Consider the following 26,550-nt stretch of genomic DNA (forward strand, 5'->3'; position numbering starts at 1 on the left):
GATCGTCAGGCCCTATTTTACTGAAATGGGTTGGTCTAGAATGTTTTATCTGTCCTTCTCCCTTGTCACTCTACTCCTACTCCTCATACATATACACTGTAGTACCATCACCCTTTTCTCTCTCGCTGGCTGCCACTTTCTTTAAGTCTGTTATTGACTTTGCTTTGTGCTTCTCACTCACTGCTCCCTCTGTCACCCCAGCCATCCATCTTTCAGCTATCAACTCTCTTTCTCTACTTATTTTTTCTCACTTTTTTAGTTCCTTTTTTGTGTTGAATTGTTTTCGTGTTTTTAGAAAAATGTCCTTCATTACTCTAGTGCTCTAGAACTAGTCCTTATACAGGGTCTTTCTGAGACCACATCATTCTATCTATCTATCTATCTGTCTGTCTGTCTGTCTGTCTGTCTGTCTGTCTGTCTGTCTGTCTGTCTGTCTGTCTATCTGTCTGTCTGTCTGCCCCTTTGTTTGTCCGCCCATCCATCCATCCATCCTTTATTCTTTTTAATGGTGTAAAATGTAGAGCTTGGGGATGCAAAGAACATATGAGCGGAGTGATGCTGATGTCATAAATGTCAGAGTTTTATTAACAAATAAAAATTTCCTATTATAGGCTTTAATGGTTAAGAGGCACAGAGGGAATCTGGGGATTATTTTCTGCGTTGATTTATGGGGAAATCTGCCGAAGGGATTTAAGCATGGGGAAATGTGTTAATCGGAGCTGAGAGTATTGGAAGCTGAAAACACAATTAAATTAGCCCAAATATTTAATCATTGAGCATGAAAGTGTGGGGGGATGTGTAGAACTTGGTGAATGAAGGGTGTTCCAGTTCTGTGGAAATCTTCTGTGGGTGCAGATTGTGTGTGGGCCCGCTGATTACAACTGTTCTATCGCCAGATTATTGTTCTTTTTATTTAATGATTACGTACAGTTGAGTCATCAAACAGATGTGTCTGTTTTCAGAATTGATATATATTACTGAAAGTTTCAGTTAGTGAAATTTCCCTACAATAGCATGCTCAGAGAAATGATTTAATGATAAGAAACTGTCCTCTGTAACTGTTTTATGAACTTCATGGAAGCATTCAGATTTATCTATATCAACTGTTGTATAAGACTGGTAGCAAGTGAAATTCATATTTTGTGTGTGTGAACCGGATTCGTGATCATTTGTACTGTGGGGCTGGGTATACAGATTTACAGATAGAGATTTCTTGATTCGATTTGATTTTGATTCAGAAGCGCTCAATTTGATTGCGATTTGATTCTGATTCAATTGGGTATATTTCAGTTATAATGTCAAATATGCTTACATATGAAATAAACGCTCTATGATTGGTAAAGGCTGGAATTGTCACATTCACCAGCTGGAGTGTCCATGATCTCCACCAGAGGGCACTCCTTCTGTCTCCTGTATCTCATCATGAACTCCATGCCCAATAATCCATTGCCCCGACTCATTAGGATTTGATTTCTCCAACCTGTGGTTCATTAGCTTGTTTGTATTTGCCTTTTTAAGCTGTGTTCTCCTTTGCTTTCATTGTCTAGTCTTGTTAGTGTTACCACTGCATTTCTGAGCACCTGTATTATTTTTCTCTGTTCCGGTATTTCACGTTCTCTGCTTGTTTCCTTGGATTCTTGGTTGCTGTGTGTATTTGACCATTTGCCTGATTTTGACTACTTTTGTGGATTGTCCTAAATAAATGCTGCACTTGGATCACTCATAAAGCCTCGGAGCAGTGAGTCCGTAAAAGAAAAAGAAAAAAAACTTTTAAGGAGCAGATCAGCCAAATATCCCAGCCCCCCCCCCAGATCAGCCAAATATCAGGTTCACTGGAGAACTGAAAGATTTACCCATGTTCCACAGACTGCTGACAGACATTTCTTTTTCTAAGAGAGACTGTTGGTTTATCAGTATCAGAGAAGAACAGAGTGAGATCTCCGGAAACAAAGTTTATTTTGCCGATCTCAGCTGTGATCACAGCTTTCAGAATCTTCTTAGCAACATAATGTTTGACGTCCACCTACCCACATACCCGAGGGATCTTCCCTGACCAAACACACTCTGACAGACGCAGGATATGCCACATGCATTAACATCTCCTTCACAGCTCTCCATCCTGCTGGGTTTGCCACCTTCTGACTGCAGGGCTCACACGCACCCTGAGGGGAGAGCCTCATTACCACAACACCACCACAACATTGGGGTTAGGTGTGTAACACACGCCTGGATTTACATGCACTCGCCCGCTCTAATGATGCAACTTTGTGGACGGTTGCAGTTTGTCTCTCCAGGCACAATTTAAAAGATTGACAGCTCTGAATGTCATCTGATTTTTGTGTTTTTTAGTTTTTAATCTATTCAATCTCAAATTTTTATTATAGAGAGCAAAAAATATATATATATATTTATGCTAAAATAAGCGTTTGAGCATTGATTGAGCCTTTGCTTTCACACTCTGTGTGATTATTGTAATGTTCCCAAAGCACATTTTCTGTCCTAGTTAGACTAATTTTCCCTATTTCACAGTTTATTTGTTTAATCCATTTAGCATTTCGGCACTTTTAAATAACTGCTTATAGTTGCTATTCCCCAGCAATTATGTTTCATCAAGAGTTGTGCTGTAATTACTGGAATTCATCTGAGGATTACGGACACACACCTACACAGACACACAACAAACTCGCTGTTCTCCTATTGTGATTAACATCTGAGGTTGTCCGTCTTTAGCCTGCTTTGCTTTGGCATCCTGTGTTTAAAGGGATAGTTCACCCAAAAATGAAAATTACCCCATGATTTACTCACCTTCAAGTCATCCTAGGTGTATGTGACATTCTTCTTTCAGACGAATACAATCGGAGTAATATTAAAAAATGTCCTGGCTCTTCCAAGCTTTATAATGGCAGTGAATGGCCGGTTTCTGTTTTGAAGTCTATAAAAGTGCATCCATCCATGATAAAAGTAATCCACACGGATCTGGGGGGTTAATAAAGGCCTTCTGAAGTGAAGCGATTAATAATCCAAAAATATCCACATTTAAAACTTTATAGACTAAAATAACTAGCTTCCGGCAGACGGCCTGCGCAAGTCGACTTACGCCAAAAGAGTAACTCTTGACGATGTAGGATGTAGAAATAGCGTAAGCTTTGACACTTCTCGCGGTTCAAACAAACAGGGCTGGGCAACAAACTCAAGCTCCTCTGACATTTCTCTTTAAAAATTCTTGTTTTAGACTTCTAATTCGTGAATGGTGTTTTGTTTTGCACTGTCTTCTGCGCTTCTGCATTCGTCAATGCGTCATGCATCAGGTCAAGTGTAACTCTTTCGCAGTAAATCGATGCATACGGCCATCTGTCGGAAGCTAGTTATTTTAGTCTATAAAGTTTTAGATATGGATATTTTTCTTACACGAACGCATCGCTTCGCTTCAGAAGGCCTTTATTAACCCCCCAGAGCCGTGTGGATTACTTTTATTATGGATGGATGCACTTTTATGGACTTCAAAACAGAAACCGGCCATCCACTGCCATTATAAAGCTTGGAAGAGCCAAGACATTTTTTTTAATATAACTCCGTTTGTATTCGTCTGAAAGAAGAATGTCATATACACCCAGGATGGCTTGAGAGTGAGTAAATCATGGGCTAATTTTCATTTTTGGGTGAACTATCCCTTTAATGTGACCATGAAATTTCCACCTGCCAATCAAACTTCAATTGGGTTGAAGTTGTGGATGACATGGAGGGGTACGAACTGCCCTTTTTTTTGTCCACCCATCTCAGCACTGCATCTCAAACAGCCATCACGTCTTCTCTAGTTCTTAATTGGTAGAGCGGCCGCAGATGTGCCGCTGGCTGTGTCCTCCGGTGATGTTCTGCACCATAACTTCACACCCCCGTTGGCCTTCACACCTCGCTGTGTTATTCACAGTCTGAACCCCTGTGTGGTGCCCTTCTGTGCATATAGGACTTTTTAATGTAACCACAAAAAACTAAAAAAACCTGTGGCCCAACTCCATGTGGAGCCTATTAGCAACTTGACATTGATCTGACATTCTGCTAAGTAATAATTTGTCAAGTTGCAGCTTCTGCTCAAGGTGTACGGTGGAATCGAGGGTACCTAGCAAGGACCGCCTGTGAAGAAAAGGCTGCACTCGTTCCACTCCATTGCTCTTAATTAGCTCTTAGTCAAAGCCCAATTATGTTGGCACTGGCCATTACATTACATTCAGAAGTACAGGCCAATCAGGAAGAAATGTGTTCAGAAGTACAGGCCAATGTTCATGTTGTAATTTAAAGTATAGCATATAATTCAAAGTGCTGTATGACTCTGATCATTAAGTTAAGTAGGAGGAAATGTGGCTTAAAGTAGAGGTGAATTCTTTTAATGTTATATCAAGGCTACTTCCCAATACATGCTTTCTCTCTTTTTCCAGCCAGCTTTATTCATTTTACTTGTATAGTCACTTATTTGGGTTTGACAACTGATTTGACATGAATGCAGGAAGAATGTGAGTTTTTGAGTATTTTTGCCTCATTTTCCAGTAAAAGAAAATTCTTGTAAACATCCTAAATCAAAAACGCAATTATGTAAGGTATTAAGACAACATATTTATATTCAGAGAGCATATCTTGTTTCGTGTTTCTTTTCTGTAGCCAATTTTTCTTGTTTAAAGCATAAATCTAAAAAATACATAGTTAAATTTAACCTTAAATCAAGAAAACAACATTGCTAGGTCATTTCACATGTGTAAAAAAATACCCTGCTTTCATTTAAAAGAATATATGTTGATTTAAATATGCAATAAATTTGTATTTAGGAGAAACTTCAGATTTAGGTTGAACAATGTTTCTTGTTAACCATTTCAAAGTTGCATTTGTTGTTTGAAGATCCCATGACCAAAGTTGATCACATAAATTACTTTACACTGCTGTTCAGAAATTTGGGGTTGGTAAGATTTTTTCAATGTTTTTGTAAGAAGTCTCTTATATTTAAGAAGACTGCATTTAATACAGTAAAACAGTAATATTGTGAATCTAAAATAACTGTTTTATATTATAATATATTTTAAAATCCAATTTATTCCTCTGATGGCAAAGTTGAATTTTCAGCAGCTATTACTCCATTTTACAGTCACATGATCCTTCGGAAATCATAATAATATGCTGATTTTAAGAAAAATTAAATATTATCACGGATGAAAACAGTTGTGCTGCTTAATATTTTTGTGGATACTTTTTCCAGGATCCTTTGTTGAATAGAAAGTTCAAAAGAACTGAAATAAGTATAAATGTCTTTATTTTCACTTTTGATAAATGTAATGCTTCCTTGCTGAATAGAAGTGTTAATAAGTAGCCTAATTGTATCTGGTGGACAGTTTAAATATTTTACTGGAATGAGACAAAAGCACTGATAAAGAAAATGTCTTTACTCCGCATCCACATTGTGTCTGAGAGCGAATGGCACATCAGAGCGCCACTGCACCAAACTTCAGGGACTAAAGTTCAACCAAAGTAGCAACTCTCAGCTCTTGGGCATCTACACCAAAAGAGCACTTAGCAGCTGTCAGACAAAGTGCTACAACACTGTGAAAATGGTGCGTCATGCTCAGTAGGCAATTCTACAACGTGTAATGGTCCTTCTGTTCGCCCATTGTTGTGTTTAAGGGTCTATTACAGACCAGAGCGATCGATTCACGGCTGTATCCATTTCTGCCAAGCTGTCCTGAAGCTTATGCTAAACGTTCATCTAATCTGTAAATGTCTGCATATACAGTTTTATCATTTTGGCTTAGGAAGCAATGACACCATTGTCAGTGTAATGTAATTTTCCTCACATCTTTTATTTTTCTTTGTCTTCTTTTCTCCTCTTTTTGCTCGTCCCTAATTGCAATGACAAAGGTGAGCCGGATCAATACGGCGGTGAGTCGTAAACGGGAGCAGCGTGTGCTCTTCATGGTGGTCACCATGGTGGTGTGTTACCTGCTGTGTTGGTTGCCCTACGGGATTATGGCCCTGCTAGCCACATTTGGGCGGCCCGGCCTGGTCACACCAGCGGCCAGCATTGTTCCTTCTCTATTAGCCAAGACCAGCACCGTCATAAACCCCATCATCTACATCTTCATGAACAAACAGGTGGGTAACCGAAAAGCTACTAATCAGTAATCTGCTATTTTTGCTAGATCTTCATTGGACGGCTATGATATGAATATGAATATTACATGATGTTATATTTGCATTGGTTTATTTGCATCCACGTTCAGCACATACTATAAGAATTTGAATGCTGAGTCACTTAAAAATGGATGAATTTCATTGAAAAAAAAGAAAACACTTTAATGCTAAACATTTCACAAAAAGTGTTAAGCTAAAAATGACCTTAAATGCTTGCAAAAATGACTAAAGATCCTTTCACACTAAAAACAATAACTATTAAGATATCCATAATGATAACTAAATAAGCGTCCATCAACAAACGAGAACGCCCTGTTCATTCTATGTGCTCCCAATGTTTAAATATCGTTCATCAGCTGGACTCTGCTATTATTTTGTGTTTAGAACGATTTTTAGAACTATATATTTATCATTATTGTTATAGTTATCGTCCTTGGTGTGAAAAGCCTTACAGTAATAACAGTTTTGAGAAAAGTTTTAACACCATTTGTTTGCATCATTAATTTAGTTGCTATTTTGTAAGCCAATCAATTGCAATTAATGCGAAGAATGACTTAACTCACTATATGCTTTTGATGCTACTGTGTATTGTAATAAGCACATGCTATTCTTTGCTGTATTTAGTCTTTAAGAGTTTTTCTTTAAAATAACACACTGACAGCAGGATCACTTGAGTTGAGGGTTTTCAGTTTGGGTGTCATTCCCAAAAGAACATGATCAGCACCTCATTTTAGTATGAATTTAACAGCACAAATTACACAAACTTAGTTAAAGTCATTCTTTGTCCAAGTCCAAACCGCCTTTGAATGTGAAATATAGGAACTGTGTTTTGCCTGAGAACTTATTTTGCGAAAAATTGTATGAATGTCTGGGTTGCTTAAGTTAAACTATAGCTCCATAAAAATAAAAGTCCACTTAGTTCCTCTAGACAAGTCATTATAGATTAAATTATAACCTTTTATGGGTATTGAAAAATTTCAAGGCTGTCATACAAAGACCGATTTAAACTGTACCATTTGAAAATTTCATTAAGCTGTAATATTAATATCAGGTTCTAAGGTTCAGTTTTTCATTGGAGACAAAACTGAACAAGGATTTTATTTTTTATTTTATTTTTTACTGGTTTTGAATTGTATTCTGCTAATAACTTCTAATCTCTCTTTCTGCTCATCTTTTTTCTCCCCTACTCTGCACTGAATCAGCTGTATTTGAGGGCAAAAAACTGAAGGCAAAAGTTTTCAGTTTTTTATTAATTGAAATGATCTACTTATTTTATGAAAATGTACTAAATGAACTTAAAAGGTCATGTTTCCACAAACTGAAATTGTATATTGAGATTTATTAAAAGGATAGTTCACCTAAAAATGAAAAATCTGTCATTTACTCATCTTTATGTCATTACAAACCTGTATGGCTTTATTTATTCTATGGCACAAAAAAAAAATATTTTTGAGAAATGCCATGTGTTTTTGTCCATAAAATGGAAGTCTGTTTGATTACCAATATTCTTTAAAATATCTTCTTTTGAGTAGCACAGAAGAAAGTCAGTCATACAGGTTTGGAATGGCATGAGGGTGAGTAAATGATGGCATAATTGGGTGAATCAGCTTGCAAAGAGTTCTATGCAGACTTTTCCCTTTATTTACATGGTTTTTAATTGTTCAATGTACTGTTCATTTCATTAAGTAATGTACATGTTATGGAGAGCAAAGGGCTTGGTTTAAATTATTGATAAAACATATGGATGCTCATGAACATGCATGAAATACCTTAAACCTTATAATTTCAAGTTACTACACATGATAAAGCCAACAACAATGATGTGAATTAAACTGGCAAAAGGCCAAACAATGCAACCATATTGATTATTCGAGCTCCAGTGAATGCTGGAAAGAGGGAAAATGAGACTGAATCATAAAACCAATTTCTTTCTTTTTTTTATATCATCATATTGGAACTAAAAAAAAATGCATTAATCCAACTAATCTGCCATGTATCTCAGAAAATCTGAATATATTGTAATAGAAAAGCTGCTTTTAGATGCATTACTTGTTTTCATCATTTATTTAATGTTATTTACATTATCTCTGGATTATATTTTACAGTGTGCATTCTCCTGTAAAGCTGTTCAAATCCATTCAATGCAGCTTTGATGGCTGGTTTGTATTCCGTTTGAATTTTCATTCTAGTTTATGGCTGGACAAAAAATTAAACAGCAAACAGTTATGCTAGTCTTTGGAAGAATGTACAAACCATTATAGTAAATATAATCTTTCAATGCTCTAGTTTGTGATCAAGGATTGAATCCGAGCGAAAGTAATAGAAAGTTTTCAAAGAAACTTTTCATTCAAAGAAGCACTTATATGATCAAACTGATATAAGATGCACATTTTATTGTTATTTCTGAACTTGTGTACATAAGATTTTGTATTATCTCTTCTGTATGGCTTCTGCTCCAAACAATTGCTTGTGATAAGACCGGAGATGAAGACTTGGAGAAACTAGTTTTGACTGTCAGAGGAGACACCAGTCACCTGTATGTCATTTTCAGTCTTCAATTCCTCCCAGCCCGTAACCATGGAAACTGTGAGTTGAGGCGAGTTGAAGACTTAAAGTGCTGTACAGATTCAAGTATCTACTCGGCATGTGTCGATATGACCACCGGAGATTGAAAGACAGCAGAAAATGGAAGAGAATGGAAAAAGAGTGAGTTTTGGAGTGTGAGAGAGCTGCAAAGTTCCTGAGCCCGTGAGTAAATAACTGTACTGTTATACCGCCCTGGTTCTGGAGCTGTCATGCTGTGTGGTAATTGCATTTACTGCTTCCTCTTTCCTGGGACGCAAAGAATTTTCTGTCACATTTCACATTTTCTCCCTTATTAAGAGCACAATGTGTGCTTAGGGGAAGCATCAGTGCGCTGAAAAAACTCCCTTGTTCATTAATTGGCTATAAGAATCACACACACACTGCACTGCAAAAAAGTAATTTTCTCAATATTTTCGTCTTGGCTTCCATTGAAAACTTCCTTAAAGGGATATTTCACCCAAAAATTATCCCATATTTACTCACCCTCAAGCTATCTTAGGAGTATGACTATCTTCTTTCAGACTAACACAATCTGAGATATATTTAAAAATATCCTGGCTCTTCCACACTTTATAATGGGATTGAAATGGGAGTGAGATTTCGAAGCCCAAAAAAATTCACCCATCCATCATAAAAGTAATCCATACGTCTCCAGGGGGTTAATAAAGGCCTTCTGAAGCGAAGCGATGCGTAGAAAAAAAATCCATGTTTAAAACTTTATTAGCTATAATAACTAGCTTCCGGCAGACGACTGTATGCACTGTGCAAGTTGACTTTTTTGTTGGGTTGGGTTGGGTTTTTGTAAGAAAAATATCCATATTTAAAACTTTATTAGCTATACGATACTCCGACATCCTACATCATACATCGCGTCAGGGGTTACTCTTGCTTGCTTGCTTACTTAATTACTTATTTATTTACTTTATGCTTAAAACAAGAAACCCAACTGGCAAAAAAAATAAATGTCTTACATATTTCATTGTTTTTATAAATATAACAAAAATTAGTGAGGTTCATGCTTAAACCAAGAAACCCTTACAACCTTTTTCTTCTCTGGTAAGAGTATATTTTTATGATAATTTGATGGTTTTACAGCAAAACAAGACAAAAAATATAAGTAAATGAATTTTTGCTGTAAAAGTGACTGCAAATAGACCTATTATTGCACACTATGCAAGAGACAATGAGACAAACAAAACTGCCCACTTCCGAAGTAAGAGCTTTCCAGAGAGACAGGCAGTTCATCCAAGCACTGGGATCAGTTATTCCGGACCTCCTGTGATCAGGTGTAGCATAATTGGCGAGAAAGTTCTGTCCTTTTCTCCCAAGCTTCTCAGCACCCCACAGAGAGCCAATCATCTCCTTTCCAGACCATCATCTGCTCAGAAGTCTGCTACTCAGCACTCCTCTTTGATCCGGATTGTACCCGGCTACCCCGGCCAAAAGAACATGCACTTATCCAGCATGAGCATACACAGAAATTATTGCTCATTATCTGTCAGAGGTAAGAAAGAACTGCTTAAGTCAAGTTCAGACTTTTTCAGAAGTTCAGAAAATTGCAAAGACATTTTTTTTTCTCACGCTTCAGTTTGAATTTTCACACTTGGAATTATCAGATTATCAGATCATGGGGAACATAAAGTACAGGTGAAGGTGTTATTGCAAGCTCTGCTGATGTCTGAAAAATGTGAAGGCCGGTCATTCACAAAGTTCTACATGTCCTCCATCACTTGCTAGTTTATTTATCAGATATTTAGGCTAACTTTATGAAAGCTTTTAGCTCACAATAAGAGTGTAGTAGCTCCAATGATACTGACAAACAAACACAGTTCTGAAATCTTTTTTTTTGTTTTTTTTGTCTTTGACCCTTAAAGGAGTTTTCTGTGTTTTGCTTACAAGTTAAGCTCTATTGAATAATTAAAGCAAACACTGCCATCATCCAAAATTTGCAGCTTGTCTGTGCATTTACATTAATTCATCCAAAATGTTTATTATTTGAGCTGTAAATAATGTCTAAATCATTTTTGTGAGAACATAATATCTGTGCTAAGCGTATACGTGTATCTGTGTTAAACGTAATAACGCAAGTTACTAGGATTAGCAGATTTTATAGCATCATGAAAATTAAGTTGTAATATTGAATTCTATATGCTAACATTTATAGTATTGAAGTTTTGTGGCTATACTATACTCATGGACATAAACAGTTGTTTTTTCAATAGTTACTGCCTGGCCCTGAAGGATCTAAGGCTTCTCAATAGCTGTGTGTGTGTGTGTGCGTGCGTGCATGTGTGCGTGCGTGTGTTGTGTGTGTGTGTGTGTGTGTTCTTTGAGAGAGCAACCATACATCTGTGTTGTTTTATTTTCTTTTCTTTTTTTATGTGATTTAATTGTATAGTCATTAGTCATTTATGTAGTTGTCATTTGATTTATCATTTTATTATTATTATTCATTTGTCATGTTATATTTTTATATTACTTCTTATTTTACTTTTTTTTTTACTTATTTTGTTGCTCTTGCAATGCTTCCTAATGCTTGCTATTTAATTGTGTGATTGTATGGTTTCAAGAGATATTTGTTTTCGTGAGTAAAAGATAATGTTTCCATTTCAAGGTTTTTAACATTACAGGAAGATGTTGCGAAGCAGTCATTTTCATTGTTTTTGCTGTGGTATAATAACACTTGTTGAATTTGTACTAGTCAGATGAAGTCTGAGCATTGAAACATTATGGGCATTAAGATTATTCAATAAACTGCTCTTTTTATTATCATCACTTCGTCTCCTGATTCTCCTCTTCCCTGGCTTTCTCAATCTTCTGGCAGGGATTCGTTATCCTGGGTCGGATCAAATGACGCAAATCACTGACGTTGAGATCCATCTGATCTAACAGCCCCATGTATTTTCATTGTAGATGCCTTACAACTAGTATTTCCTCTGGTAATCAACATTTTGCCACAAATGCTGGCAATGGAGCATAATTAGTTTTTAACCAGGAACATTACTTATGAACGAAAATTGCACACACTAATCAACAAAATTAATGTCATCTAATCCTTGTAAATTCAGTTTATGGCCATGTAAAATCAATGTGCCATATGCGCTAAATCTGATTCTGGTTGAAACACCCAGCCAGATAGTTGTGTTAACTGTCTTACAGCATGTCCAGGTGCAAAGCCACCTTCGTCATCTCTGCGGGGTTCACCAGACCTCCTGCCAGCTCCTGTAATGAGTGTGTGGATCTGAATCCATTTATAGACTCGTTCCACCTTAGACTCATCACATTCCTCACCTGCTCTCTTTCCCAAAAAAAGCTGCACACCTGCAACGGATGACAGCAACATGACCAATTTTCAGATTCATTGCATTATAGGTCATCCATCTCTGTAGAAAACATTAAGGACATGTATGTTTGGACTAGCTGTGGATTTCTGGTGGAGGGATGAAGAGTGTTTTGGGAGGACTATCAGTGAGTGTCGGGGTCATGCATGATTGCTTTCCATCAGCACTAACAAAACACTGAATGGCCATTAACAGGCTCACTGAAGTCAGATGTCTTGGGAAAAGTGTGTATCTGCAGTCTGCCATTAACCGTGACCCTTTGACCCAAATCTAACCCCCTGCAGAGGTCTGTCTCTGACTATCTCTTTTTGTTGTGTTTCAAAGGCACTGATTGAGTATCAAAAAAGCATTTATGTTTTAATACAGCAGTGTTTCAAGTGTATAACATACAAAGAAACTAAACTGACAAAACATGACGGTTCTGCATCTTCTGAGGAAATGTAGTAGACTATAAGTATACAGTGAACATGGACGTATACTAAGTACACTACGTTTTCTCAAGGGGTGAAATCTCGCTCTGTGTTTTGTGGATTATGTTACTTTAAACAAGATGATTTCTATGGGTCAAAAAAAGTATTTACAATAATAAATATTGTTCAAAAATATATATGGAAATTCTTCACAATTACATTTTTCTTATTTATTTTATGTCATAATGTTTCTGTGTTTGTCAAACGTCTTAAACTTTGTTTATTTCCAGGTTGAAATTCGATTTTTTAATCCCTTTTTTAATTTTAAATTTTAAAGAGCGGATTAGTTCCACTCTCCTTCTGAGGGAACAATTCATGACTAGCCATTCATCTACTCAACACTTGCACGCAATCCACACAATGGCCACGGCCACACAAACATTTCCTCATTTTATTCTGCTGTAAATGGGTGTTCTTGGTGCAAAATATTTTGCTTTGTCATTGTTTTAAGGTTAAAATAAGTGTTTCTGTTACAGAAATGGAATTGCTGAACCTTTGCGACCAATACTTGCACCTCTGCATTTTAGTATTCATAAAACCTCTTCAAGGTTTTGGCTGAATTTGTCAATTTAATGGTGAAGGTTGTTTTGTGAGGATGTGGTAAATCTCTCACACATGTCGACAGAACACCTTCTCTTGGAAAATGCGTTTTTCTCCTCTGAGACCTTTGCAGACTGGTATGATTAATTACAATAAACCTTTATCTATAATGAAAAGTGCAGCTTAAGAACACAGAGCTAGCTTTGCTTCCATCTATGGTGACCTGATGGTCAAAGCCTGCAGGCTGTTTCTTCTGAGTGTGTGATCCGCGTGCGGGGGAATGTAGAGGTATATACACAGATGCTCAGCGAGGGATTGGCACCTTAAATCAGGCATCTCTATCATCCTCAGATAATCACTGCCTACACTCCTGCCGAGAAGTCCTGCCTCTGTTAATGAATTTTAGAGCTTTCAATTTGCAAACAACCCTGTCCACATTAGAGGAGACATAGCATCAGCTGTTATTACAGGGCTGATGATTCCCACGTTGCTATTTTATTATTCCTGCTGTCTGTACAGTTGCAAATCCAGCAGAGAAAGGGAGAAATGAGCTGAGTTGTGCAATCAAGTGAACATTCAGGCATTGTCTTGTTTGTCTTTTGACTGATAATGTGAATTTCCTTCTCTTAAAGAGGAAACTCATGTTGTTCCAAACCTGTTTGACATTCTTCTGTGGATCACAAAAGAAGATATTTTAAAGAAAGCTTCAGTAGTTTTTGCCCATACAATAAACGTCACTAGGGTCCAAAACAACATTGGACTTTTATTGTATGGACAAAAAACACTTAATGCCTGTTCTCACCAAGGACAATAACTATAATGAAAACTATAATTAGTTTTAATAACAGAATGTTATTGTCCTTTGGTGTCGATGCTAAAAAAAGTAATCATTCTTAGTGTGAACAGGCATTTTCCAAAATATCTTCTTTTGTGTTTTCACAGAAGAAGGAAAATCCAGGTTTGGAATGACATGAGGGCGAGTAAAAAAATGACAAAATGTTCTTTTTTTGTGTGAGCTATCCCTTTAAGGTTTAGAAATGTAATCCCTGCTCTCTCAATCTTTGTATTTCAGTTTTGCAGATGTTTCCATGCGCTCGTCATGTGCACCACCCCAGAGAGAGGCTCCAGCTTTAAAAACTCCTCCAAAACTCTCAGGACAGTGCGACGCGCCAATGGCCAGAATGTGACCTTCGCGGTGGCCTCGGCTGGCCATCCTACTATCTGTGCCCCAAACAGCGGGGGGCAGAAAAGTTCCTCCGAGGGTGGGAAACCCTCTCCTGCTGCGGGCCAGCGCACCAACAGACCTGTTGTCTCTCTTGTGGCCTATTACAATGGCTGAGCTCATACGGTCAGTCCAAACCAACACTAATATAGTGGAATCACGGAGGTCACGGATTGGGTAAAAAGAAAGGAGAATTGATAAGTGGGCGTGTCTTGGAATATGGAACTAGGACATGCCCCTCACTGACAATCATGTCATGTTGCATGTATGATCTTTCTGGGGGAACAAAACTAAGAATGGATATTTAGTGAACAGCTGAAGAAAGGGATGACATGGACATGCACATGGATCTAATTGTTAATTTAGTTGATGTTTCTTCAGTCCAGGATGGAAATGTGCTCTCAGATTTTGGTGAGGTGAAACTGATGAGCCTGTTTGTTTCTGATATTTTACTTTGACAAGGACGCTTTCACTACCAGATGTTGGACAACAAGACTAGCATTGTTTAAAGAGATACTTTTCTTTCTCTTGTAATTCTGCTTATCACGTGGAAATGTACAAGTACAGTAAGCACATGATGCTCTGTTTGTTAAGGGATATATGTTGCTGAAATTGAAAGAGGTCGTATCATTTTTCTTGATTTTAAAAGAGCATCTGTTAAATCTTGAACATTCTGAAGCAGTTCTACTATTAAAATTCCAAATATATTTAACACATGTCCACATTTACACATCAATAATTAATTTTTATTGTTGCGTGTTTAAAGACACCATGAAATGGAAAATTCGATAGGCTTTTTCTTCCCTATTTTGATGTATATCCAAATGAAACTGTGACAGGTTATCCCGTCCTCACGCCCGTAACCACGTCACCAGAGAAGAGATGTTGAGATATTTTAATTAAAGATTACATGAGCACATGAATTAAAAACAAAATAATAATAATTATGTGCACAGATAAATCATTTGTAAGAAATACTGCAATATTCAATAAAAATAAAAAAAAAGGTCAATTGCCAATAGACTTTAAGTTTAATGAAACTTAACCTGATTGCATCAGTCAGTTTATGCAGCTCATTTAAAGGGACAGTTCACCCAAAAACTTTATTTTTTATTTTTTAGTTTTTATCATTTACTCACCCTCATGTCGCTTTTTCAAGACTTTTGTTCATCTTCAGAACACAAATGAACGACATAAAGGTGATTAAATGATGACAGAATTTTCATTTTTGGGTGAACTATCCCTTTAAACTGAATTTGCTTTATGATAATCCTCAAAATGTTAGAAAACACCGAGGTATAAGAAACCTTGACTATCATTATTAATGGACCTCAGGGAAAAGTGTTAAAAATGTATCATACATGACCCCTTTAAAATTAAAATGCAATAGTCTACATGAAATACACTTTTACAAATAAATATTTATATGTAAGCTCTGAAGTTTTATTTTAGCACACAGTCTATTTTAACAGTTATTGTGTAACATGTAAAACTGCTTAGCAATTGAAAACAGTTCGAGAATAGTTGTCTGTATATTTCCAGGTTTAAATTCACAATTCATTCATTTTAAATTCACAATTTCCTTGGCATGTTATGTGAAATTGGCTGCAAGCACCCATCCCATGAAATGTCTTCATCATTCTGTTTACACAGGAATAATAATTAAATGCCAAGCTTTCATAAACCATAATGTATTGTAAAGCAATGCCTTGAAGCCAAAACATGCAACAGAAACTGGTAACAACTTATTAATCATTTAGAGCATTTCATATGTTTTCATTAGTATTCATATGTTTTGATTCTGGTAGTTAGGTTTTGTAATGTATATTTAAATGTGTTTAGCATTAAAGGGACAGGCTTCTCAGCAATAAGCAAGCTGTTGACTCCTGTTTGAAGATTTGAATAATGTGGGATTGGCCTAGGGGTCCCAAGTGGGGATGTGACTGTTCTAATCAGCTGATCTGCATTTACAAATGCAGCAACATTCACAATCGGACAAGATAAATATTATAAGAGAAATAAATCACATGTAGGTAAGATTTTGAACTCTGAAGCAGATTTGAAAGATGTAGATATTTTTTTACGACTTCTTCAAAGTATTTCTTACTGTACGTGTTTTGGTATCAATTTTTTACTGATCAGTTTCATTTGTACTTATATTCAATATACTTTCTTATATTCAGTATACACACTAAAAACTGTAATGTAAAAGAAATCAGTGTCTAATTTTACACTACTGTTCAAAAGTTTGAGGCGAGTAATTTATACTTTAATTTCACAAGGATGCATACTTTAATTTTTCAAGGATGCATTAAATAGATCAAAAGTGACAGTTAAGACATTTAGCAGCGTATTATATGATTTCTGAAGGATCATGTGACACTGAATACTGGAGTAATGATGCTGAAAATTCAGCTTTGCATCACATGAATACATTTAAATAGTTATTTTAAATTGTAATAATTTAATAATTGCATTTTACAATATTACTGTTTTTACTGTATTTTCAAATAAATGTAGCCATGGTGAGCATAAGAGACTTCTTTCAAAAAACATTTTAAAACATTTACCAACCACAAACATTTGAACAGTATGGTACATATTTATTTATTTATCATTCAGATGAGAGCCATTCAGATGAGAGCATTTCTCATCAGCCATTCAGATGAGAGCATTCAGATGAGAGCCATTTCACAGGATTCATTTTTACAAGAGTTGGATTTATGAAACAAACTGACATTTATCCGAAAGTTTGATTACAGTGTTTATTTTGAGGGCTATTTGTAGGGTCTTTGGAAGGTTATTTGTATGAAACAAACTTTAGTGAGTATTTTTGAGGATCATTTCTAGATGAAGCTGTATGCGAGTCATTTTTATGAGTTGCCGTCCTGGTACAGCAGTGCAAAGCTGACGATGTGCAAAACTTTCTCTGAATTCTGTACATTAAGCAAGAATGTTGTAAGCCGTCAATGCTCTACTGTATATGTTGTGTCAGGATACATATGGAAATGCAAGATAACAGCACTTTGAAATGCATAAAAATGCAAATGAACAGCACAGTGAATGCAGTTTTTGGACATTAATCAAAAACTACATTTGTTACAGTCCAGTGCTTATATGAGAGCCGTTTTGTTTTTCCCTTTTTTTTTGTCTAGCTCGCTTAATGCAATGCAAATAAGATTCAAATTGCTGTTTTTGTTTTTCTTCCTTTGATTTTTTTTTATATGCCCCAAAATTAAGTTTGATTTGTTGTTGTGCTGTGATTGCACGTTAAAAGCATTGAAATGTTTGACAGATGATCACTATTTCGTTTGTACAAGTGTGTGTGCGTGTGTGCTAACATCCGTCTGTATACATATTACCAAGGCAGATTTATTTTTCCTGTTACAAATGCTAATGCTAATAATAAAAATATCAGTCTGCTCTGGATATACAATATGTATGTGGCTTTTATAGAAATTACTATTTTTGTTTATTTGTAACATGCTTTGAATACCATTTGTACAACAGAGAGTAGCATATTTCAGAGTTTGTGCTCTATTGATATTTCCAGATTGCTTTGCTATTGTGTATAAGAAATCTACGGTGATCTGAGCTGTCAGATATTTTCTCATATATCCTCTCTTATGTGAAATGAGTAATGTTTCCTATTCTTTCATACCAAAATGCAAAGGGTAAAGCATCTGTGTCATCTGTCTTTGTGACAGATGTCCGCTTTCTTAGTTTCTGTCATAACAGTGTGATGTACTGGGATCTGATTTGAGACTTGAAAATGGGAAAGTCACACCATAGTATGATAAATCCCACTCTGAGAAGAATGAATCAATAGTCAAGGTGGTGGAGAGCCGGTGAGGGAGAGAGAAATGCTGAAAGACAGAAAGAGTTCTCACAGTTTGAAAAAAGTAGTTGTTGATGGGCCATCAGATGCAGCAGGTGCATTAGAAAGATGAAATATGCAGAATTAATATCAGGGTAAGAAAAAATGAAGTGAGTATACTGTCATTTCCAAGTATGCAAACTGCATATATTTCCAAATAATTATGCCAAACAGCAAGAGCTTTCACTTATAGTTTCACAAAATGCATTCATAAATATATATATGCAGGGAGTGTGTAGAAAATGTGTGTATGCGTACATGTGTGGTGTTGATGGGTGAATGTCAGAAGGAAGTAAGTCAGAGTCTGTACAACTTTGTCAAGTTGGGTCTCCAGGTTTCACACTGTAAGACTGAGCTGTTGACAGTTCTATCAATTATTTTTAGCTTCACACTTGCATCAGTGTGGACTTCATAGCGGCCGGTCAAACAATTTTACACACCTTGGTCACTGTGTGTGGAAGTATGTGCACATATAGTCTGTGGGTCTGTTATCAACACTATATGTTCTATATTATAATATATAATATATAGCCTAATGTACATTATATATATATATATATATATATATATATATATATATATATATATATATATATATATATATATATATATATATATATATATTAGGGCTGTGAAATGATTAATCGTGATTAATCGCATCCAAAATAAAAGTTTGTGTTCACATAATATATGAGTGTGTACTGTGCATAATTATTTTGTATATATAAATACACACACATGCATGTATATATTTAAGAAATATTTGCTTAAATATACTGTATATATAATTTGTATTATATATAAATATAAATATTTTATGTATAAATAAATAAAAATTCTTAAATATATACATGCATGTGTGTGTATTTATATATACAAAATAATTATGCACAGTACACACACATATATTATGTGATCACAAACTTTTATTTTGGATGCGATTTCACAGCCCTAATATATATATATATATATATATATATATATATATATATATATATATATATATATATATATATATATATATATATATATACATATATATATATATATATATTATATATACTACTGCCAATACCAACGCATTCTCATCCTAGGGCGTCATATACTGACGCTTTTGACATTTCGTCTACATCGAACGCCCTATAAGCAGGTTTAAAACTTGCCCCATTGAAGTCAACAGGTAGCCTGGTAATACCAAACTCTGCTACTTCGCTTTGCTTCGTAGACAGAGTCTGGCATGGCATAATTGAAAAGCGTTTTCTTTCTCGCGGGGGGCGCTTGTCTGAAGTTTAAAATCATTGGTTACCCGTAAGCCAATCACATAACGTTTGGTTATGGCGTGTGTTATGCGCATGCTCAGCCGCATCTAACTTCCACTGTAAACACATGTATGATGCGAAAACAAAACCATCGAGCTAAATACCGGAGTGAACATGGCTGTGAACGACTTTTGCAGATTATGTGAAGTAAATCTATACGCATCCACGGTACAATCAGCGTCTACGTCACGGCTCTCAGCCCGCCCTCTGTTCGTTGATTGGCCGGCTGTTTTCAGGCCGGAGGAAAACGGAAAGCTCTGACACTGTCTCAGACTGAGTACAGAAGCGAAATGAAATTGAGCGGAAGTACGAAGTCTGACGTAGTCAGGCTAGTCAACAGGGTGGCAATTTTAAAAAGAGGATAACACGGTGTAGGCAACACCAATTTTCGTCGTTGTTCTCTGAACTCCAAATTTACAAAAAAATTAGCTCAATGTTAAAATTGACCGGAGTTCTGCTTTAAGTGATGATCATCTGTAGAAATTCATGATTTTTAAAAAACGTTGTTCATGCTAACTATTATAAATTAATTATGTTTGATTTGTTTTTATATTTAATAAATATTGAAAATATTGAAATGAATGAGCATGGATTAAAAAAACAAAAAAGCATGCATTTCTCTCACTTCAGAAAAATAGTCCTTTTAGCTTGCTTTGTATGTGGGTATACATGATGTAATCACCATATTTTGTCTTTTTTGTATTTGTGACATCCGCCCACCCAATCTCTCTCTCTCCCTTCGTTTTTGCTTCTCGTCTCTCTGTTACTGCCAGTTCATAGAGAGAGCCATCTGCTGATGTGCTTCTCTGCGGCAGGAGCCAGATGCCCTCAGTGACAGATTAGACGCCAGTGACCCGCAGTGACTGGCTCCAGTAAGGTGTACGGGAGGGAGCAGCACTGGCATGCTGGGCCGTCCGCTGTGGCGCACTGGCATCCTACCACCCCGCAGCTCAGTAAGCCCATCACAGCCCAACGCTTATCTCAACCGTGCCACAGCCAACAAAGACACACGCACACCCAACAGAACGTTTAACCAAGTAAGTATGCCACATGAAAGCAATAAACACTATAGCAGGGAAACATGTTATGCTGCTTCGTGCACTATTAATCACATCCATTGGAGGCTGTACACACTGCTGTGTTTATCCAAAATACAATTTCAGAAATGCAGCTCAGAAATGCAGATCCCTTGTACAGTCCAGAGCTGTATAAATTCAACATGAAGTCAAAGTTACTTTCTTAAATTATCTTCCTACTCTTATCATGAATGATTAATCGGTACACTCTATTTGAAGGGAATAATGTAAATCTTCATAATCAAAATTTGTTCTGACATGCCTATTCAGGTGATCACCAAGCTCTCATTTTTCAACCCATCCCCTACAACCGCCTGTCATACAAAGAACACTTTTCAGATATGCACAAGTCAAGTCAAGTCACCTTTATTTATATATATTGCATTATATAATACAGATTGTTTAAAAGCAGTTTTAAAGTGATAACAGGAAAATTATGCATTTCGGCTGTTGTTCAGCTGAAGTCAATTCAGAGTTGATTCAGTTCCGTTGTTAAGATCATCAATTATTAAATTAGTTATTTTTATCTATAAATCAGTTCCGTAAAAAAAAAATGATGTTATCATCCTGCTCAGTTCAGTTCACATAACAGCGTCAGTATAATCAGATCAGTAATGTTGTTGAATATTAAGTGTCCCCAACTAAGCAAACCAGAGGCGACAGTGGCAAGAAACCCAAACTCCATCAGCACAATGGAGAAAAAAACCTTGGGAGAATCCAGGCTCAGACGGGGGGCCAGTTCTCCTCTGGCCAATGAAAGAACACAGTGTCGTTATGATTCATTCTGCATCAGAATTCAGATCGGGATCGGTAGCATTCAAATAATCATCCAGTTCCTTTTGCTTGAAGATCGATTCATCACGTTGGTATGGAGCCGAAGCTGGCCATATGGTCTGTGTGGAGGACCTGTCTGGTTCTTGTGGTCTCTGCTGAGCATCTGTGATGTCGACAAGGCCTTAACAAGGGATCATCTAGACACGGTCTCTGCAGGGCATTCATCAATAAACTAATTTTAATAATAGACATTGATAATGTGCTATGTGTATGCCAGGTTAAAGAGATGTGTTTTTAGTCTAGATTTAAACTGACATAGTGTGTCTGCTTCCCGAACAAGTCTAGGAAGACTATTGGGATTTGGTGCTAAATAGGAAAAAGATCTACCTCAGTAGATTTTGATATTCTAGGTATTATCAACTGGCCATAATTTTGAGATCGCAATAGACGTGAAGGATTATAATGCGTTAAGAGCTCGCTCAAGTACTGGGGTGCTAAACTATTTAGTGCTTTGTAAGTAATTAGCAAGATTTTAAAAAGTATGCAATGTTTAATAGCGAGTCAATGCAGTGTTGACAGAACCGGGCTAATATGGTCATATTCCTGTAGGAACTCTAGCCGATGCATTTTGGACCAGCTGGAGTTTGTTTGTTAAGTGTGCGGGGCAAACACCCAGTAGAGCATTATAATAATCTAGCCTTGAAGTCATGAACTAACTTTTCTGCATTTGTCATTGTGCGCATATATCGTAATTTAGATATATTGTATCTAAATTATATATTGTATCTATAATATATTGTATCTATAATATATATTGTATATTGTACTGTATATTACAATACAGAATGTTAGTACCAATATCAGCACATCAGTATATTTACAGATATTGGTACATGTACGTTGTGATGTCTAAATTCACTTTAACGTTTAAGATGATTAATTTTGGTTTTTGGCGTTTTATTTTTAATTTAGGGTGCATCCTTGCTTTCCACCGTACAGCCAGTTCTCTGGATAAAATAAATTCCATCATATATATTATAAAATGGTTGCGATATTATAAAATGGTCGCTGTATATATATATACGTTTAAATATTTATCCACAGTTAGAAAAAAAATAGCTCTCTTGCCAGGATTTGAACATTCACACTTGTCTTCAATGCCCTTTGGTGCCCTTTTCCAGACCATTTGCAAAGCAGTCTCCCAGAGCGCAGTGCTCTCGTAAAAGATTTCTGTCATCGAATGCCTTTACTGTGCATCAGAGCACAACCTCTTTAGAGATTTCCCAATGAACAGTCAAAACTGCTCCTAAATGGCTCTATTATGTCTGACCTCAGGTTCCTCAGTTGAAAAGGTTTGAATCATTGCGAGTCAAACTGGGTCAGCACGCCATTTCTACTTAGCTGCTGTTCTTTTATAGTGTGTAAATGTCATGTGTGTGTGATTGTGTGCTAGGCTCTGGGATATGAAAAAGTTCAATTACATTAATCACAGAAACCGGTGATTCAAATAGATGATTAAAATAGGTTGGGAAAAGAAAAATGATTAAAAGATCATTGTGATGCTAATTTGTTCCTCATAGGGAATTTTCTGTTTAATCTTATTTGTGACATATTTGTTAAATTGAAAGCACAATATTCATTCACTGCATTGCTTTATTTGTATTTTTATAAATAGCCATGTTAGTTTGAACATTAACATATTTTATTTAAGAATGTTTTCACTTTGATAAAGTTTACTTCTTTATACAGTATCTACTTTTAGAAAGGATAAAATACTTGAGGCAAATTCTGTAAAAGTCATGACATTTTAAGCCTTTTCTTGAAACTGCATTTTCAGGATTCAGAGTAAAGATGTAGGTGTTATTTATGCTTTTATTACCCTACATAGCTGTAACTGTGTTTTAAATATGAATACCCTGATTTTGTACATGTGGGAACCTAATTTGTTTTCAGAGGTGTTTCTTGCCACGGTGAATTATAGATGTGAGAAATTTCCTTTCCTCACAAGTTACAGAGAACTGATATTAAATAAAAGTGAATTGACAATACTGTTTTCATTTAATCAACTGATGCGTGAATTATTATATCACAAAGAAAGAAAGATCAGTGTTTCATTTTCCTTTAAAACAAGAGCATACAGTAATTCCCAGTTTCCTTCTCTCTTTTCCAAAAGTATTTTGAGAGAGTTATCTATTCGAACCAACAGAAGATAATGGTAAATTATCACATAAAACTTCACATAAAGAAGATAGGAAGACATATAGGATCAAAGGTCATTCATGGTGATCTAGATGAATCAGGCTATGATTAACATGGATTATTATTTTTTTTCAAAAGAAAAACTATCATCTATTGGTCATGCATCAGAGAGTTAAAAGATTAAATAATGTGGATAAGTACATATGTAATGTCAATTAGATTTATAACTTAGATACATTTAAACTAGAAGTACACCAGTGTTACTTTAATATTAAGCACTTTTGTGTTAATATTTTGGTTACACTTTACAATAAGGTCTCATTTGTTAACATTAGTTTCTGTATTAACTAACATGAACTTACAGTATTTATTAATCTAATGTTATAATCCATCTGTTCATTGTTTGTTCATGTTAGTTCACGGTGCAATAACCAATGTTAACAAATACAACATTTGATTTTAATAAATGCTATTAATAAATGCTGTAGACGTAGGCCTATTGTTATTTTTTTTTTATTTACATTTTCACTAAACAAACAAACAAACAAACAAGGCTCAGATACAGCTATTGCCAGTTGTTTACAGTCTAAATTAGTACAGCAGTAGGAGGAAAGGTTGTTAATACAGGAACACAATTAGTTTACTGTATGGCCTATTGTTAATTCTTAATTCATGTTAACTAAAGTAATCTAATGAAACATTGTTAAGTTTTATTATTTTTTTAATGTGCCTTTGTAGTCATGTTTGTACTTAAGCTACTATTTATTTCAGTGTTTCATCTAATATTTTATTTTTATTTCACCTTTATTTCAGTTACTGAAAATTATTTTTTATAACTTTAGTTTTACTTACGAGAACAACACTGAAGTCACAGAGGCCAGAGATGAGTTTTAAAAGTGACATCCAACATACTCTTGTGGCAATTTGTAACTATTTTACATTTTGGCAAATTGGTGGTTAATCCGTATGAATTCATGCAATCTCATTTCTATGTTCACATACGATCTGCTTACGCCCCACTGATGGTTGGGTTTATGGGTTGTGGTGGTTGTTTTTTCAGAAAGATCTTACATTTCCATACAAATCACATTGTACGAAATTCATTCAAAATCGCCACCTTGTAAAATAATTACATTTTATCATGCGATTGTGTTGGTGGCATCAGGATGTTTGTGAACACACAGCAACAAAGACAAATCTGAAAAATATGTAAGGCAAAGTAAAAGTTGTTTAGTCAAGCATGAGCAGAAATGACCATGAAATACTCTGCCATGTGAATAAAGTATGGAGACGATGTCTGATGAATGTCCAGGCAGGAGAAGAAATTGAAGCGGTGGAGATGAAGGAGCACATCAAACCCTGTGCAACAGACTGATAATATGTGAATGTGTTCTGCAGTCCAAACCCATGATTTATTCATACAGACAGCAAGTGGGGAGAAGGAAATGGCAATGGTGGGAGCTGACTGTTGAGCGGCTCTCAAGGACGCTGTTGTCTAGCGCAGATCCAGAGACGAGCGCTCTCTTACAGGGCCTCTCTGTATGCGCGATCTCGCTGTCGACCCCTCATTAATTCACACGCAGCTCTCCCTTCACGCTCCGCGTTCACACTACCAATGGCCGTCTGGCCCTCAGGGACCCCGGCAGAAACACTGTGGCTTTTGAAGAGTTCTTTTGGCTCATTTTATGTCCTCAAAGGTGGGGTAGATTAAACAGACTTCTGAATACAGAAAAGCATGAGGAAGAACCTCTCCAAAGTCCTCTGTCACTCACACACAATCTCAATCTGTGTGATTTACTGGCTGTCAAATGGGTTTGATTTGTCAGGATAATGGATCCATGCCACGCTCGCAGCGAACAGCTTACATTTAGAGAGAAGCAGGAAAACAATGTGATGCCAATTCTTGTCACTGTTACCGATAATCAAAGAAAAATCTACCTTGAAGACAAACGCTGCGTCCGAAATCACATACTGAGTAGGTACTACATTTGAATTTGAATTTACTTTGCAACTTTTGAAAAAAGAATGCTCTAGTATGAATATGGGTGGTTTGAATGAAATTGGACGTACAACATCCGCCATGTACAAACATACAAGTATCAGTTGCGTCGCTTCACGTCCATTCATAAATCCCCTCCTGTGGCCTCACAGGGATACCAACGGTGCGTCCGAAACAGTGTTCTGTCTGAGTAGGTACTACATTTGAACTTACTTCGCAACCGGTAAAAAAAAAAAAAATTCTATATAGTATTAATGTGTGTAACGGAGGACAGCCAGTAAGAGCTGTGTGAGTAAACCTCACTCCCTTGATCTCAAGTTTCCTTTACAGTCCTTATCAGTATTTCATGATCGGTCTTGTCAAGTTCAGTAGTTATTTATTGGGGAAAATCATAAATTCACAAATTTAGTCTCAAAAGGATATTGACTGTAAATTATATGATGTGGTGTAATGATATTTGTTAAGGTCACTCTTAGACATTTTTGTATATTGACGTTCAATTTTATTTGTTGACCGCTAATCTGAATATTCACACATTTCCACCCTACATGGTGGAACTCAATGTCTATGGTGGTTAAGTCCCTGCATGGTATTTTGTGGTAATATATGATTTTTTTTTTTTTTTTTTAGTTCATGAGTTCATCAGTAACCTTTTCCAAAGGGAAAAAAACACAGAAATCACTCTTGAGAATAACTCAACTGTCAATGTGCTCACATATGATGAAAACTGTGAAACTGCAGACACTGTTTGACATTTAACACTGACATTTTTAATTAAGTCAAGAGGGGTAACTACAAGTTCAAATAGAATCAAATAGCTTTTCAGTAGCAAGCTCTTTTTTTTGATCAAGTGATGTGGCAACGTCCACACAAGCTACTTTTTCCCAAGCATTTCTAAAGCTCAAGCTCAAATCTTCTTCTTCTTCTTCTTCTTCTTCTTCTTCTTCATGTTTCACGGCGGTTGGCAACCATAGGG

At 36.1% G+C, this 26,550-nt stretch overlaps 1 protein-coding gene across 1 annotated transcript in view; it reads left to right on the plus strand.

Moving 5' to 3' along the window:
* The window catches only part of tmtopsb (teleost multiple tissue opsin b), a 41,150-nt gene extending 23,391 nt beyond the window's left edge, over positions 1-17,759 (plus strand). Inside the window, exons 3-4 of the mRNA XM_084102552.1 lie at positions 5,899-6,132; positions 14,181-17,759. Of these exons, the coding sequence (XP_083958678.1) occupies positions 5,899-6,132; positions 14,181-14,447 (501 nt within the window). The 3' untranslated portion in view covers positions 14,448-17,759. The remainder of the gene's footprint in view (positions 1-5,898; positions 6,133-14,180) is intronic.
* Positions 17,760-26,550: the final 8,791 nt, after the last annotated feature.

This window comes from Abramis brama (assembly GCF_963993115.1).
Source record: "Abramis brama genome assembly, chromosome: 24".
NCBI classification, from domain to species: domain Eukaryota; kingdom Metazoa; phylum Chordata; class Actinopteri; order Cypriniformes; family Leuciscidae; genus Abramis; species Abramis brama.